The following is a 19,162-nucleotide window of genomic DNA, read 5'->3' as shown; positions in this document are numbered from 1 at the left end:
AGGAAAAAGAATGTAAAATAGTGACATGAGTAATCTGGAATGTTTAGTACTTTCTGTCCTATAATAATAGCCACTTAGAAATAGTACACAGTCAGAAAGGTAATATGAAATGCATGACAGAAAAGAAAAAAATACATGTATGTAATCAAGAATTTTGATTTAAATTTGAAGACATAAACTTCCTCAAAGTCTGTACATGAACCCTAATCACAGAATTTTCCCTCCAACATTCATTCTGTACCAACTACCTCAGTTTGGAAACACTTTTCCCGCTTGGTACTTTGAAGTAATTTGTTCCCAGGTTTCAGGAAAATTAACAAAGCAGAAATTTCTGCCAGAAACTGACTCACTAAGCTGGGCTTACCACTACTGGGCAGACATACAAAGACTATTCTTTATGCAAATACATGTACCAAACCACACATATACCTGTGCCTATTCCCCAGGATTGCATCACAAATAAGGGATTATATGGAGAACTTGAGAGGTTACTCTTTCTGAAACATCTGTGTATTATTGATTATTAATATTAGAGTCTATAAAGAAAAACAGGGAGTTATTTTATATCCACTGTGATCAAGTTTTGTTCTAATTCCATTACCTCTTAACACTGCAGTTAAAGGGGATGATTATAGCTCATGTAAACATACCAGAACCACCTTTAAGTTAGCGTCTGCAGATTTCCTTCACAAGCAGTTTTGACAATTCACATAGCAGCTAAGGAATATTTGCACATACAGAACTTTTCCTGCTAGAATTCAATGCAGACATAGCTGTCACCCAGGCAGCACACACTGTTACATATGGTCAAGAAAAGGGGAAAACAGTCCATGGAGTTTCAGTGCCATTTAGTCCTGCATGTATTTTCATGGTATTACTCCCTCTGAGGTGTCTGATGCCAGAATGCTCAGTTTGAGAAAGAAATCTTACAGCCTGACTTGAACAGCAGTAGTCTGCTAAAAACAGAGCAGAAGCATCTACTGTGATGGCTTAGTCTAATTTGGCAGAGCATAAACCTAGACCAAGTGCCAAAAAAATGTACCAGTAGCAAAAGTTACATCCTTTCTTCTGTTGGGACCTATGGCATCTCTAGAGGATGCTGGATGTTGACCCTTTTTCACCCTACCTGATCAGCCTCTATTCCAATGTTGCATGGTGCAGTATCCATTCCCTGACACCTTTCTATCCCCAGTTCTAGAGTTATTTTGGGATTATATGCCTGAGCAAGGTAGGAGAACCCATCTCATTTCAAAACACAAGTCAGCCATACCAGTGGTTTCTGTTCAGGGAACACAATGACACTGAGAGCAGACTTGTCATAAACAAGAAGGAAGGGATCTTGTGCAAAGTGGAAGTTGAGGAAGCTTAGTAGGCTTCCTTTCTTTTCTTGAGGAAATCTTCCAGGAGCCTACCACCATTGTCTGTTTTTTAAATGTAGACTTTAATCAGTATTTATGAACTTCCTCATAAAGGTAATTTCATTAAGTTTTCTCTTTGGTGTCTGAAGTTTCAGGAGTGTTGTCTGGGGACAGTGTATACAGTAAAATAGCTTTTTAACAGCAATTTTTTCCCTCTTTACAGTCATCAGCTTTTCTGCTTTCGATAGTTAAAGTAGATTCACTTGGTAAGCTTCAGACTATTTTCTTCACAGCTCATTACCAAGTTTTCCAACAAATGCTTCTTTATGACCTCAAGTTTCATTAGTATTGTCAGAGCTTTGTGGCACTGAGATAAAGCACTTCCATACAAATGCTAAGATTATAAAACAGTTGAAGCTAGATTAATATCATGGAATTCCCCAGCCAACCAAATAATTCCTGTTCTTTTCTAGAGATATATGGTGGCCAATTCAAACAACAGTTCCATAGTTTCCACTATTAATCTGAAATTATGTCAAATTATAGCTGGCTTCATTTCTTTTGTCTCCTTCTCTGTAGGTTCCTGGCTGTCAGGGCTCTATGTCATGAAGATCTGCTCAAATTCCATTGACATATTGCAGAGAACTAATATGTGATTCTAAATTTCACTTAACACCACATAGTTTATATGATTATATCCCAGGAGGTAGTGGAGACTATATTGTAGGAGACCAAACTTTAAAAAATCGAAATTGTTGAAGAATAGGTTACTGGTAAATAAACAAACTAACTTGAAGACTGAAGGACAAGACATCTTAAAGGTGTAAAAGTCAGAGATGATGAGCATGGTAAGGTTTCACAAGCAAGGCAAACTGGCATGAGAATTTTTGAGCACTTTCTTCAAACAAAGTTTTCCAAAAATATCTATATTGGCAGCACGCACAGAGTACCTCATTTATTCTACATTAACTGCTCAAGGATACAAGTTCCTACACTTGAACTGTACTCCACATCCCAAGGATGAGAGCAAGAAAAGCTCCATTTCATTTTTTTAATGTATAGATGTGCTTTGTTTGTTTATATCTATATTTTTTGATTCCTCTAGTATGTTAAAAGGCCTCACTATACTGTCCTTTTGCTTTAGCTAATCTTAAAATATTAACTAAAACATTGCATCTCAACCCTACATTTGTATGCGCCTAGTGTTCCTTCCTAACATTCTTGTTCAGAAGCCTTCAAGCTTGTGGCACAGTATGTTTTCTATAATCCCATTTCTTTTTTAATCACATGCAACCCCTTTTTTTGTATTCTATTGATGTTAAAAAGAATGAATGCAGCCCTTGCGCTATTAAAAACAAAAAGCTTCTTACTTTCAGGAATGCATTGGCAAGACTCCACAAGAACAAGATTTAACTTTTGAGCATGGCAGTGGGCATACAAGGCTAATGGGTGGTCCTTAAAAAAAAAAGAAAAAAGAAAAAAGAAAACCCCCTGTAATTCATTCAATAGTACATTAATATTATCTTTTACCTTATGGTTGATTAAATTCTTGCAAAACGCTCAATGTGCAAGTCACAATGCATATCAGAATTATGGAAGTGGTGTTTGGCTTTTACAAATTGTCATTTAAATATCTATTCAACCCATACAAGTTTTCTTAATATGTGGAAATGTCTTATAATTCATTGGCCAAACCTGAAATGCATTTGTTTTTCCTGTATGTGAGAAAGGATTCACAAAAACATGTTACAGAATGAGTCAGTCTATTTTATAAGCCACTCAGAGCGACTGTGCCCTTGGACAAAGAAAGAATTATTATAAGCATTTTACTCAAATAATCAAAATCCAGACCCATTTTAGTAGGAGTGTCCTTCCCAATTTTTCAGGCTAAAGAGAAAAAAGCAAACCTTCCAAATACAGGATGGGGGTTTTCTGTAGCCTTTTTTCTGTATCTCTAAACCTTGTTTTGTTCCACCTTGTGAATGATGTCACCCCTTTATTTAGATGACTTAATATGCTACTTAACTTGCCCTGTAGTCCAAGAGCAGCTATGGGAATAACATTGTTCTGGTAGCTGCTTCCCCATTTGAAAAACCTCTTAAAGTTGTTATCCATCTGCATTTCGCTCATCGGGTGTGAAACATTTATACAGAAAACAGTAAGCTCTCTGTTTCTTACAGTTATACACCCAACTACAAACCAATTTATACTCCAGTAGAATTAACCCTTCCTTTAATTTCTCATCACCTTCTGGGGACTTTTTTACAAAGGTTTCTTGGGATCTTGGTTGTTTTGGGGGGAATTTTTTTAGTTTGTTAAATCATAAGCTGTAAAAACCAATTTGGTATGATATCTTGAAAGAATTCTCCATTTTTATTTCCTGAATGTCTGGGAGGAGAACTTTACCTTTTTTAAAAATTACAGACCCTGTCTGTGATAACTATCTACCTGTTTATTATTTGAAGATGATTGGTGAAATTATTATGATTAATAGTTAAATATCAGTTTCTAAAAAAAGTTACAAGTTTGGGAGTTTTATTCTAGTTCAAATAATGTCAATTCTGAGTCTCATTTCTTATGATTCACAACTGAGTTTGTACTTTTGTCTAAGAGACTTAGGGCAAGTGAGAAAATTTTCCCAAATGTAGTGTCTAAACATCATTGCAGGTTTTCTCCACAATATAAACTGGATTTAGTTTGTCTTGCAACAAAATTGGTTTTTATCTCTAACTACAGTCACTTCCATTTGGCATTCCTTTTTTGTGGTACAAAGGGAAGGAGCTATACTGGCTCCTTTACAGACTAAATGAAGTCTGATCACAAGTATCTCAGCATGGAGGAAAACCATTGGTTTAGTCCATTCTTCTCACAAGTCATTGCTCTCATTGTGGGAAGCTCCAGAAGCCACAGAAATATAAGATATATAGCTGCACCCTACAGCAGGTGGTTTTACAGGGCATACAAAACGAAACCATCACTATTCTCAGGCTAAGGTAACCTACACATAGCCATAGACCTGTTCACTCTAATTCTCAAATAATGAGGGAGAGCTAATGATCTATGGCAAGAAAATGTCATCCTAGAAGCAAGAGCATCCAAAACTAACACACTCTTTTAATGAAGAAATAGGGTGGAACTTCAATAAGAATAGTCATCCTTTCCAAGTGAGATACAAAATATTAAGCCAAATTACTTAAAGCTAGTACTGAAAAACTCCTTCAATTGTTTAAATAAACATCTCTCAGAAAAGCTCCAATATATCCAAGAAAGCAGGAAAACTTCTGAAGGAGGTATCATAGAAACTAAACATCTCTCAGAAAAGCTCCAATATATCCAAGAAAGCAGGAAAACTTCTGAAGGAGGTATCATAGAAACTAAACATCTCTCAGAAAAGCTCCAATATATCCAAGAAAGCAGGAAAACTTCTGAAGGAGGTATCATAGAAACTAAATTGAGTGGTGAGTAATGAGAGCAAAGCATTTAAAAAAATACATCAAGGTTGAAAGAAATCAATTATGCAAATGCATGAGTAAAATTCAACTTTTTGTATGAGCCAAGACATATTTCCTAATATTTGGAACTTCGCCAATTAAATTTCAAGTAAAAAGTCGCATTTCTCCTAACGACAGCCAAAATACCTTCAGCAAACCTAATCTGGTAATCTGACTTGACAAGGCCTATTATCTATACAACACCATTGCCATTAATAGCTCAAATCATTTCAAATCACCTTGTACAACTGAAAAATGAGTAACAATAAGAGGAAATACACCTATTTAATTGTAAACAAAAGCATGCATAACAGCTTTTATTGACTTCTTTTTAAATTGTATTCAAACATGTCTACAATCAAATCACTAAGTATTTATATATACACTGTACAGCACATGAGACTAGTTAGAAAATGGTATGTGAAAACATAAAAATGTAATTTCTAAAACAAATTAATAGTCTAATAGGTTCTATATTTTGACCTTACATTAACTATTAGCCTTTGTCATAACAACAGAAACAAAGGCCAACACTGAGAAACTGATTCAGTGAGAGGATCTAATTTTATAGCACAGTGTTTTCAATGGCTATTTCATTGACTAACAGACAATCTAATTGCTCTTGAAATCAAACATGAAAAAACTGTCTTCATGTCTTTGAAGCCACTTGTTTCATGCAACTATCTGTACCCCCTACTTCATCTGCTGCAAGAAGGTGCCAGACTAAATCCCTGTGAAGGTACTGAAGAGAGAAATAATTGCACTAATAACTGTCTTGATGAGAGGAAAGGTGTCCTCAGTAAGAAGGAAGGAATTCTCCAAAAGAATGGGTAGACTTTATCACCTTGAAGAAAAAAATGCTAGCTTCCTCACTACTGAACACAACTGAAATACTAGTTTGTCTCTTTTGAATTCCCTTGCTCCTAAAGAGATGGTGTATTTTTTAAATTCCTCCGAAGTTTAAGGAAACTGGTAAACTGCAACAGGAGTAAAAAGAATCACAGTCATGAAGGTATCACCCAGTTCCTCACCAATTTCCTTAAACACGGTAGAGAAATCATTGAAGGTGCACAGGCAAAATAAAGCATTGGTTTGCATTCTCTGATAAGTGAAGTGACAAAAGGGATTTTGTGAGATCTTTCTGTCCCAGCTCATTTTATTTTAACGGGCAGAATCGTTTATTACATGCAGTTAAAGAACAATACCAATAGCCAAGGTTGCTGGGTTTGGCTCAAGATCTGAACCCTTTGTTCCCTGGTGTGCAGGACTGAGAGAATATATAGTATCTTGGCACCTGCTGTTAGCAGCTACTTAAGGGAATTCAAAATTTAATTAACCTTCATAGTAATTCATAAAAGATGTTATGTAAGTTCAGAACTTCAGAATTTAGAGAACTTAAGGTTTCTATATTCCTTACTTCTCTACTTAATCCATGGACTATGGATGCGGGGTGAAAAAATGTGCCACGCTTTCACGTTAGGTAGTTGTTCGGAAACATTTTACAACATAAGCAATTTTTCTGCTTGAATTGGGAAGAATTCCATGACTTGCATGTTTGCTCTTTTCTTAAAGCATAAGACCACACTGCTGACAAGCAAAACTCTAGAATTACAAGGCTATCCAGTCACCGCTGCTCTGACAGTACTGTGAAGTTCCCTGAGGCTCCACAACCCTGCTAGAGATGCTACTGCACGAGTGATTCAGTTCTGTCTGTAGTTGTGCTTCCAGAGCATCAGAAAATGTCTTGAAGCATGTCTTATATGTCTATATAAGAGCGTTAGAAAAGTAGTAATTTAAGAGCAAAATGGGGAAAAAAGTAGGAAAAAGTAGGGTGGCCATATGGCCAAACTTTTGACTTAATTTCACCACAGGTTGCTTTTTATTTACAAACGGCTAATCCGCTCTCAAAGTACACAATAGAGCAGCCACTGGCAAAGGCAGGCAGATAAAATTGGCATGCCTCTATATTGTTCTTGCTAATCTGAACCATTAACAGAAGGGTGAGAAGGCTAGTTTTGTCATTTAAACAGGCTTAAATCCTTTCTCCAAATGAGCTTTTGTCTACATAGAAGAATTCATCCAGGAAATTTAAGGGGTTTCTGTTAGTGTTGCATTCTCGAGTTGACTAAGCTACAGGAATACTAACCTGTTTATTTGGTCTTCATACTGTAAATGCAAAAATTTTTGCCAGCTGTCAAAACCAAAAGGGGTTCAACCTGACTAAATTGTTTCTCAGAGGTGAGACAGGATGAGATTATAAAGTGCTCAGAAGCAACTATTTGAAATCCTGAACTGCACCTGTGCAACTAAATCTCCATTTATACAGGTGCTTTTCAAATTGGATTTGAACCCTTAAATTCCCTGATTCACCCCCCTGAAAAACCACAGAAGCTCAAATAACTAATGAAATTCAGAGACGGAAGGGCTCAAAATAGTTTCAAGCTGTGAAGCAAGACCTAAGACTAACTATGTTCTTTGATTCACTGTCGATGCGACATATCAAGCATAAACATAAGTTGCACAATTCAAGTGCCAGAGGTCATAGGGTAGCCAGTAGCTAAGTAATTATTTTTTTTTAGCACAGGAGAGGTCATCACCTGGTCCTTAAGCACAAAACACAGCCAAATACCTGGAGGAAAAAAATGTATTGGTTAGCATGATCTGGTTTTGTTTCAATTTTACCTGGCACATCTTGCACATATATTCAATGTGACCTTTGCTTGAGGCTCAGCCGTATGAGCACTTCGAGTTTGATTGAATTTGCTCCCAGAAGACACCACACTTGTTACTCCTTCCATTCTGAGATCATCTAGATCCTCTGCAACAAGACAGAACAATGGGATGAACACATGATTAAATTGTGCAGCAACAAAGAAGCCTTACCCGTAGAATCACTAAAAAATGGAACTGCTCAAAAATCAGGAAGAAAACAGTTACTTGCATACTAATAGGAAAAGACATTTGAGAGCATTTTTATTTTTTATATATTATCACCGTCTTATAAGGGGTTCCTTAAAAAATATTCAGTATCATTTCCACATCAAACCATGCTGCTTATTTTAAAAATCTTTATTTATCTGGTTCATTTTAAAAAACATGTCATCAAGAGATGCTGTCCAATAGCTCTATTTGACACTGGACATAATGAAGACAAAATAATTTTTTTAATGTATGCTATTTCTCTGTGGTTTTTTTTCATCATCTATTCACCTAGCAGTGAAACAATATTGCTAAAATAAGTGTTCTGCTAAACCCACAAAATATGAAATGGACATATATATCACATTGAAAAGGGACCATAATATGCACACTTAAATCTACCATATTCCTGTAAGATGGGCAACTCACAATAAAAACTGAATTTTCAATGACAGTAAAATCATTCACATTTTGAAGGAAGACAGAAGAGGGTCTCAGAGAATTTTTTTTCCCAAGATGACACTGGAATAGCTCAGCTGGACTGTAAGTGAATTCTCTTGGTTTACAGTCAGGCCATTCTTTCGAGATTAATCTCTATATTTTTTGCTAACACAAAATATTTTTTGCTAACACAAGTTCTCTATGCCTCATGTATCTAAAAAGCCAAATTTTCAGTTGTTTATAACTTGATTAGACTCTAGCTGAAATGTAAACAAGCAAAGCACTGGCTAGCTTCTATTAAATGATCATATACTGACCATGTAACCATTCCAAGTGCTGAGTGATGTATGTGGTTTATGGTACACAGTATGCCATCATCTGATTAAAATGTCTTTCAGATATTCTATACACATGAATTTTCATATATTTACATTTACAAAAGAAACCGAATGTTAAAGGATCTGAATGAAGCAGGAAGTAGAAAAAGATTTTAAATCCCAATATCAGATAGAGAAAAGTGACAGAAAACTTTAAAATCAAAGGAGGCTAATTAATTGAATTAATTAGAATTTAAAATACACAAGTAGTCATTATAAACCCACAGTGGAGAACCAAGCTGCTTTTCATACACAAATAAATGAGATACAACCCCCCAAATCTCTACCCAAATACTTCTGGTTGTCCTCTACAGTTCATAGACCCTACTCTTACCACGGTGCTTTAAACTTCGGGCAATGTGGTCAGATTATCAGGATTATGTCCTGTTAACAACACTCTTTTGGGGAGACATGGATTTTAATAAGCAATAGTCAATAACAGCTAGGCTAAACTCACATGAAAAATTTGTGACCAAAGTTCTTGAACTACATTTTCTTCTCTGTAATGTTTTATTTTACTGCTTAAGAAAACTTTCCTCCCCACCACCACCCCCTCAGCCAATTTGTTGCCTTGATATAAAATGACAAGTGTAATGAAGTTTCTGGCATAATTTTACACCATTTCAACACCTTTTCCTTTAAATTTCATGTATGGTTAATACACAAACTAATTCAAAGGACCTGGAAGGTTATATGATAGAAAGCTATGAAATCAACCACCTATGAGTCATTTCAGAAAAGGTATTACATATTTGGAACACATTATGTATTAAAATAAATACAGTTTAATTGTGCTTTAAAGAGGTGTGAAAAGTTCCATGCTTTTTAACAGATGTAAACCACTGGATGAATTACAGCTTAAAAGAAATTGAAGCATATGCCTCAGGTTTTTCTCCCACTAAGCAGATGTGATTTCTTTAAATAAGGTTTTCAACTGTTCTCTGCTAGATTAACTTTTGGTTCTCTGCTGCCAAGTGTTTCGACAAAGCAATGATATAGGCTGCCCTCCATGATACCTTTTATATTTGAATTTGGATTTCAAACCCGTGCCCTTTTTGTCATTTTTAGTCAACTACTGGCCTTTTTCTCTCAAAAGAAAATTAAGTTAAACTTTGTGCAAGAAATGTGGATTCAAGAGCTGCCTGTAGTAGTAGCCAACAGACAAGCAGGCAGAATAGTATGCAGTATTGATTGGCAGATGCTGTTAGAATAACAGCAGTAATGTGCATACAAAATGAAGATTTAAAATACCAAAAACCTACATCATATACAACTGTTATTTTAAGGAATTTTAGTTGATTGAATTCAACACTGGATGGAATTTGTCCACGGAAAACTACAAAAAGCTGTTAATAATACAAGTAAACAGGGAAGTGTAACTCCATGTACAAAATCCAAATAATAACTGCAGCATTTGATTTAACTTCATTACTGCACCTCTGCATCGACATGGAATGATTTCAGTTTCTTCTGGATACCTCAGATTTACAGTACAGATACTGAACATTTTCTCACTAAAGCAACTGGGCTTTGAGAAGCTGCCTATTTTTTAATATCCACAACTTTGGATGGGAATTTTTGAGATGGTAAGCAAGTTTATTTGCCATCTTCCAGATCAACCCCATCCATCACTAAAGGCTTTTAATTAAAAAAAACCAACCAAAAACAATAAAACAACAAAATCTAGCAGCAGTAAAACAATGAATCATACAGAAATTTTAGTGCTAAACTCTGAGTGTATGTGTGCATATTGTTCAATAATTCATGTGTGTTTTGCAGAAAAATATTTGATCACGAATAAGAAAGTTATTAAAATAAATACAATCATTAAATGCAATAGTGCTTTTCAAGAGTTAAAAAAAAGAGCTCCAAAGCTTCAGATGCTTCTATCAGAAAGAACCAGTCTTAGCAAAATAGGATTTCATTAAAGAGTCAATACAGTTACAGGGTGTGGACATTGAATCTTTTCTCTTTTTTTGTATTCTTTGCTAGACCAACTAGTGATGATACAGCTGAGTGGCTCCGTGATTTTATTAAGCAGCAATGAGGTAATTCACAGAGAAAAGCGAAGAAAGAAAAGCCAAGCTGGTGACTGCTTCTGTCATGAAAGAAAAGAATACAGTGAAAACTTCTCAAATCCTTACAAAATTGTTATCTATCTTTGTATAGTGATAAGCTGAACGTTCACATAAATGAAACAATCTCATTTATGCTAATAAAAGTTTGCTATTTTAATGTATGATTGTTCACTGTATTTCTGTGCTTTAATGTTCACTGTCTGCTATTCTCTAGAAAGGGCATGTGAACACCCAGCTTCAGTCCTATGGAAATTTCGATTAAATATGTTCTATGTGTTAAAAAAAATTACACATGAACTAAGCAAAAAGAACCTTACATTTTCCTCAAATCAGCAATTTACCAAAAGGAATTCACACAGCTGCAATCTTTATGCTTTGCCACAGCAATACACAAAAATACTTGGAAGTGAGATAAAGATCAAAAGTGTAATATAGCAGAGAACCAGATGTTTTCTAGATTAATAATAATGCTGTGCTAAGCTTAATTTGTTGTGATTTTTTCCTATAGAAAACTTTCACCAAAAAGGGGAGGGGACAAATGTTGCCTACTTCAACAAAATAAGAATATAGCCCAACAACAAGGTCATGTTTTTAAACAGGACATTGTTCACGATTATTTACTTACTTTCTTTTTTGGAGGAAGGATGGGGAGAGGGGAAGGGGCACTCACTAGTGCCAAGTATTCCAGAAACTGTGCAAGATTGCTTACTGTCTTGGGATGACAGATTGTGGAATCATCTTACAAACACAAGACTTGCACACCATTCACACAGAGCTCTTCATATGCAAAACTTCTATAAAATACAGTGAAAGCTTAGTTGCACAGAGGCTCATGTAATCAGATATGTTGTATTGTTGTCTATGATCCAGTCACTCTTGTCTCCTTCCTCCATTATAAAACATGTGGTAATTTTCCAGGAGTACTTCAAGAAGTATAAGGTTCAAAGCTGGAAAAAGTCTATGGCAGCTCAGTTTGTCTGTTCAGTCTAACACTAAGAAAAGCACTAAATGTTTTCATGTGAGAGTAAAAATTCAGATAATGAATTCTGATTTATATTCTTGCATGCCAACAGGCAATCCTGGTGCATCAGTAAAATAATGTCTCATTTGTTGAAGCAATGAATTCCTCAGGGTAGTGTTCTTACATTGTAGTACACATTGATGTATTCCTTGTACATAGCCTAGATTTGTCGTTGGCATTGTTGGCTGAAGCACAGACTCTTAGTATGCTCTACTAATCTCATTTGAAAACAAAAAAAGGCCCCCCCAACCAACCAAAAAAAAAAAAAGAGCCAAAAATAGAACAACAAACCAAACAAACAACCCAAAAAACTCAAATCAAGAAAACACTACTGCTGATAGAAGTTCTGCTTGTGGAATCTAAGCAGCTTTATATGTCATATTTTTACGTGTCTTAATATGTTAACCAATCCTCTTCATTTTAGATAATTTATCTTGCCAGATACCAAGAGATTCCAACAAAAAACCACATTAATGCCTAACAAAATATTGGGCCAAGCATGAAGTAGGCTTCTAGACAAGGAAGAATCCAGAGCTTAGAATATCTGATGCTCCACTCCTGAAAAAGATATTTTAAATATTTGCTTCAACAGATGCAAAACTGGAGTTATACTCTGCAGTACTCTAACTGCAGGACATCTCATTTTGTTTTTTCAATGTCATGGAGCAGACAGTGCTGTTAGTCTGGTACATATGTTCTAAGTAGATGTTTTTCCATAAACATCTTCAAATACCAGAATTTCACCTATCTCAGACTCATGCCATAGACTTTTGATACAAATATCAGTCTAAATAAATACATCAACAGACTTTCACTCCTTAGGCATATCCAAGGTCTTTGAACACAATGTTCTGAAGACATCTTACTTAAGAAGCATCTCAGGTTGACATAAATCCCCTAAACATTTGTGCTTTCCCTGATGGCTGCACAGAAAGCCAACTGAAACATGATGCTGCTGAGTCCTTGAGTTTGCACATTTATATCTACTTGTATCAGTTGTCAGAGCCAATCTAGCAGAATCTCACTCCATAGTCCAAAAACCACAAGACCAACATGGGAGTAGGGAAAGCAGCAATGTTTCAGCTACTGAAATATAGAATGAATCATTGATTTGAGTTCTCACTTTTAATCAGCAAGAGTGAAAGGAATCTTTCTTCAGTATCTCTCTCTTCCTATTTTCCCCTATTTGGGATTGGAATTAACATAGCCTTTTCTGATGAAGATGTTCTAGTTTCATTAAACACTTCAATATCTTAGAAAACTACATGAAGGACTGGCCCAGAGGGCTCCTGCTTATTCTCCCTTTTTCCACAAGGTGTGATAGTTATTTTTGACTGAAAACAAGTAACTGTAGTTAAGACTAATGGAACACTGACTTAAGAGATGAGAGCATCTCTAACTGCAGTGCAGGGGCTTCAGAGCACATTATGGTCTCATTTTATTTACATGAGAAAGTCTATAATCACAGTTGAAAATTGACATCACAATTGAATTGGCATCGTGCTCTCTTATCATTCCCCTACTGGTAATCCAAGGATCTAGCATCACCAAATAACCACTACTCACCCACCAGTTCAGCAAAACTAACTGACTAAATAACTATTGTTGCTCCTTACCAGTAGGGATTTCATACTCATTGGTCAAAGTTATCAACTAGGAAGTTTCATTCAGTGCTAATTAATTATTTTAAAAACTTTATTTTTACATTAATGGGAATCTAGAATTGTTTGGAGCATTTTAATTACTTCTACATTACCAATAAGATAGAATATTTCACTTGCTACATCACATTCTACAATGCATTACTGCAATTGCTGTAACTGTACACCAGTGCTTGCACTGTAATAATATGGAATCTCTAAAAGGTCATAATGAGATAATACACAAAACCACCTGAAATTCTGGAGTTCACAAGACATCTAAAGGAATGTCTTTTAATGCTTTTCCTTGGTAAATTTTTCTTTTTTCTTTTTTTTTTCACTTAAATTTTAAGTAAAGCAACTTTTAAAATTAAAAGCAAGTTTTCATCAATATTTCTAATTAGCTCAGGTTCTAATGTCATTCATTCCTGCAGCTACGATAGTTGTGTGCAATTTGGGCCACAGTTCAACTCTGCGTTCTTAAAGAAAACCACCAAAAAAAGCTTTTTCATAATAATAGAAAAAGCCATGTTTAAATCCCTACGTTTTTCTTCAATCATAACAAACATATCAAAGCATTAGAAAAGAATGTATATTTAAAAGGTTTCAGTTTGTGGTTTTTATTTTTTAACAAATGGGAGACAGCTGTAATATTTTGAAGTGCATTTGGTTAACGTAATACAGATGTGCCTTACAATATATATATATGTAATACTGAATTTCACATTACATTATTGCTTACATCTTTATTTATTAAGTCTATTTTGAATTAAGCTGATAATTTGCATGCTGTTTATATGAAGTTTTACAAAAATGAGCTGAGTAATTCGTTAGTTCAGTATTCCTCACAAAACACAGAGCCACTACAGTGCATTTTCAGCTAATCAGACAAAATATTATCCTGTTTAGCATTTTGTGAATCAATTTTTGCACTGAGTGCTGCATTCATATCTCTTTGCAGCAACAGAAGTTACTCTACCAGTCCCTTGGCTAGATTAATCTTAGATAGGTTGTTGAGAGGCCAGTGAAAATTCATACACCTTTTGTTAAAATGAAAGTTGAGGCAAAGCATAAAAATTACAAATAATCTTATGCCAAACATTTCCAGTAACACTGAACCTTCCAATAGGGCTTTTTTTTTTAAACTGTTTGTCCAAAGATTTTTGGAATGTCAGTATGTGTGCTCTCTTTCATAAATCTACATACATCAAGAATTCCTATAGTGCAAATGTCTCTATGTCCCCAACATTTTTTTTAAAAATTAAAATTATTTAAGTAAAACATTTCACTTGTCCTGTAGAGAATTTCCTTCATGAAAGAGAACCACAATAAGAAGCTTGATGCTTATACAGCTTAAATTTTCTACTGATAAACTAGCACATCTCCCATTTTAGAAAAAGTGCCTTTCAATCAGGCACTATTGCACCTATTATGCTATAAAAGTTCCAGTTAACTTAGGGATTAATAGATGAGTGATCTCAGACTGGACAGTTTGGGCAGGCAGGGAAAAAGCAATGAAATCTCTAAGCTCTCTGTGCGCACAGGCACGTATAGCAACAGATATTTCCTATGTTATATGTGAAAGTTCTTAGGGAGCTCTAGGCTCATGAAAGTCCTGACTGAGACAGTAACCACGTAAGTAATTCTACGATAATCACCAAAGCTCTTAGCTAAAAAAACTAGAAGAAACATACTGTGGATCTTTTCTATTGCTCTTCAACTTCTGCCCAGCTGCAAAGGGAAAACTGCCTTCCTTGTTCCTTCTGCTAACTGTGAATCCAGGATGAGAATGAGTATAGCATGGCATCCAATGACCAAGGCTCTGCCATTTCTTCCAGCCCCATCCCTCTATCAGCTTGCATCAACTCTGCTTGGTCCTGAGACAAGACCATCTGTTTTGTATCACTATTCTTATTTTGGCCAGACACTGGGACATCTGGAAGACTGCACTGTCTACACTCCGAGAAGCAGACACTGAGCTGGATACCATCAGCATACCAATGGCATCACAGCTGACAGTACATGCTCTTCCTCACTCATTGATTAAATTCATACCACTGACATCTTTCCAAAGAGGGTAGAAAAAAATTTTATAATTTTATCTCCCCAGTCGGGTCAAGCATATAAACTATCAGGTATGTCAAAAACATTCCACACATCCAATAGATTAATCATTTAATAGATTAATCATTTCAAATGTACCACACCGTTTTCCAATATATTTTTTTCTTTTTTTAATAAAGAGAAGTAAATGCTTTTTAAATAAAGTTTAGGTTACAGAAAAACGTGCACTTGAAGATGTTGTAAAGGTGCTGTTTATTCTGTTACATTGCTTTGTGTAACCTATGAGTTCATTGTCTTATGTTTCCTCATGCTTTTGGTTTGGAAAGGAGAAAATTAGGTTTTTGGTTTTGCTGCAATGCTTGTGCAAGCATTCTGCAATGCAAGAGACAGACCTGGCTGAAATGGAAAATGGCCTAGTGGTACATGTAATACATTTGGTTGCTACACTTTCATTGAATATTGCAGGACAAATTATTGCCCAAAAATAAACCAAGCATTACAGCATGTTAGGTCATGCAATGTTAGTTCAAGCTTAGTATCTTAAACATCATAGAGACACATTTTCTTTACTCAACACTACTTTATCTTCTCGATATGAATGACATATTTCTCCAGAATATCTAATTTCAGAAGACTAAAACCATTTTGAAAATCAATCAGAAAATTTTATCTGACAATTCTGCTTCTCAAGACACACTAAAACTAATCAGGACTCCATTGAACTCAAGGGGAATTTTCCATGACTCCACAGACTGAAAATTTATCTTAAGTATTTCAAGTTTCTGCCTTTTGGGTTTTAGCTCCTTAAAATGAGAGCTGTGAAACTCAGGTAGATCTTGAGATATCTTTAACTTTGGAGTGCACAGCAGTGGAACAGAATGTAAACCACATCCCCTGGCAGTCACTGTACTTCCTTTTCCTGTGGAGGATAAAAACCACAGACTAACCACTCTATCCACACTCTCACTGACTAAGAGGGATTCAGAGACTCTAGACTGGCACATATCAAATGTTCCTCTAAGAGCTGTGAAAAAAAGGTGAAGGAAATGCAAAACATTAGGAAGCACAATCATCACATGCTGGATGGAGGCAGCAGAAAAGAGTACATTGTATCACAGAAGATAAATTACTAATTTATTGTATTTCCTTCTCAAAGAAACCTATCTGTACTAATTTCCTAGACTGCAGGCAGTTTGACTGTTAGAAAACCTAAAAATGAAATAAAAACAAAGCCACAGTACAAACCATATCAACAGGAAGAAGAGAGAAAATGAAGAAAAAACCCCAACAGTAGGAAAGACCTATTTCAAGCCAAAAGGAAACAGGCAGCACTGCACCAAGAAGAAAGTTAGGTAAACACAAAAAGGCCAAGTAATTCATGGCACACTAGCAAACCTCACTAGCCCTGAAATACTGTTAGCTCAAATGGTGGATGAATGAGGTCAGACTCCAAGGTGCCAACCTACAGCCACTAAGGTTGCAGTTCTGTATTCCAATGGCTTGTTTCCAGTGGTGAAGTCCCATTTATTCCTGTGTTCTTACCCCTTTCTACCATTCCCAGGGATATCAGTGTTTGATCTTTACCTGACTCTGGTCAGCATTTGAAAAATATTATATTTAAGGTGGAATCTTCTGCATGTGTGTTGGTAAAGTTGCAGAGCTGCCTTGGCACACTGAGGGTTCAGGGATTAAGATCCATCTAAAGGAAGCAACAGGAGCCTACAACTCTGCCTGAAGAAACAGAGGAGGAAGTAGGATCACCTTCTCCAAGAAAAACAAGATTTCATATTCAGTTAGGCTCAGCTCTTCCCCCAGAGCCATAACCCTAAGGGATAAAAGCATCTCATATTTAAGTAACACTAACAAGTCAGAATATGAGCATGTTTATCAAAGCATCAGTAAGAAAAGAAAACAAGATATCATTTTTACATTAACAGAATGATACCTCATCTGCGACTCACCACTGCTGCTTTAACAACCTTAAAATTTAGTGCAATTTTGCTTCTTGCTTCTCCCAAGACACAGAAGTTTTTTAAAACTGAGTTTCTAGGAGAATATTCACGTCTTCAGAAATGCATTCCTAACATATTACCAACATATGATTCTTAATATTGTGTTATCACATTAAAGATACAATTTTCCATTTTTCAAAAAAAACTATTACACATGGCAAGTAATCATTGCCTTTTATTTTTTTCTTATTTAACTGAGCAATGCCAAGCTGATAAAATCTATTATGATTGAACTTGAAAATAAGCTTGAACATGAGAAGCAGACTAAAATCAGGCTTGTTATCAACACAGTGTCTTACCTTCTTATCATCTTTTCCTCAGCTGTTCTAAAATCCCTGAAATATGGTAATGTGCATAAATTAAATTATATCTGATATTATGATATAGTTTTTTTGAATGAATGCAGACCTAATGGACAAGTCTTGATATTCTGAAAATTACCATAAATTAGAAAGGTGATCCATAGGCTCAAAAAAATTTTCAAAACTTAGTAATTTATCCATTTCCAAATTACAGATACAGATATTATACTGAAACTAGTGTACACCTACATTTGATCCTTCATAAAATTATTTCATATCAATTAAATTGCATTCCTCCAAATTCAATGTCCCTTAAGTTTCTCAAAACTCAAGAAGCAGTTTGTAACATCTGACAGTGAGTACTTTAGCATATCCACAGAAACACTTTTCCTCAGCTCCCAAATGACCTTTCCAATTATCTAGGTAGAATCAAAGTTCCTTCTCAGATAAGCACTTCAAAACAAGAAATTCAAGAAGCTCAGAAGGCTGACACAACTTCCCAACACACCAGTGAAAGTCCCCCATATGATTAATGTTCTATTTCTTATGGAGCATTTCTCCATGTGAAGATTCAATATGATGTGAATTCTTGCCAAACTGTTCTTCATCTACAAATTATAAATTATGGCTAATATAAAGAAATCAAATCCATATAATCCAAGCAAATTCTAAACAACAGGCTATCAGAAAGATAATTCCCAAGTCACGGGTGGTATAACTACAATATTTATAGAATTTGGAAGTTTTAACCAAGTATTTTAGGTTCCTTAAGCAAGTACATTATTCAAGCCATTTCACCAATGCTTTTGAACACATTAATAGAAAATTAATATTCAAAGACAAAAAAATAACTACTGCTTTGTGAGAACTTAACAATATTTTGCCCTGGTAACCAGACATATATTTAGAACAAATTTCACCCAAAAAAGTATTATTTTTATCAAATCATTACGTGAATATTCATAAAAAACCCCACAATGATAAATTCAGCCAAATTATTTGTGACTGACATAACCCAGTGGCTACCCATTTCCTGAAAAATATCAGGAAAACAAGTTCCTCTCAGAAATATTCAAATATGTCAAAAGATTTTTCTCTCCTCCTGAGGACACTCACATAAGCATGAAAACCATTTCATAAAATCCCCCACATGGACACATTTCTCCATACAGCCAAATGGAGAAACAGGTCTGGAAACTGTTGTTAGACACCTTGACAAGTCTTCTCTACCCCCAACATTACTTAAGAGTACTTCTGCAGTTTGGTGATAGTGATTGAATAATTAAATCTGTGACGTTCTGAGGAACTGCCTCTCCACAGACATTAACTCATATTTACATTTAGTCATTTATACTCTAAGAAACTGAGAGTCTGAAACTGGAATTAAATTACGTATAAAGTTCATTTGTATACATAAAAATGGCAAAGATTCACTCAGCTTCTGAATATCCTAAATAAA

General features: G+C 35.3%; 1 protein-coding gene across 3 annotated transcripts in view; it reads right to left on the bottom strand.

Moving 5' to 3' along the window:
- The window catches only part of C1H8orf34 (chromosome 1 C8orf34 homolog), a 150,337-nt gene that overhangs the window by 45,888 nt on the left and 85,287 nt on the right, over positions 1-19,162 (bottom strand). For all 3 annotated transcript variants that reach the window (XM_036400626.2, XM_036400640.2, XM_036400632.1), the window contains one exon: positions 7,532-7,667. In XM_036400626.2, the coding sequence (XP_036256519.1) occupies positions 7,532-7,667 (136 nt within the window). The remainder of the gene's footprint in view (positions 1-7,531; positions 7,668-19,162) is intronic.

The sequence above is a fragment of the Molothrus ater genome, chromosome 1, assembly GCF_012460135.2.
Source record: "Molothrus ater isolate BHLD 08-10-18 breed brown headed cowbird chromosome 1, BPBGC_Mater_1.1, whole genome shotgun sequence".
In the NCBI taxonomy this organism is placed as follows: domain Eukaryota; kingdom Metazoa; phylum Chordata; class Aves; order Passeriformes; family Icteridae; genus Molothrus; species Molothrus ater.
The sequence above is the reverse complement of the archived record's forward strand: the minus strand, read 5'-3'. Positions and strand labels throughout refer to the sequence as shown.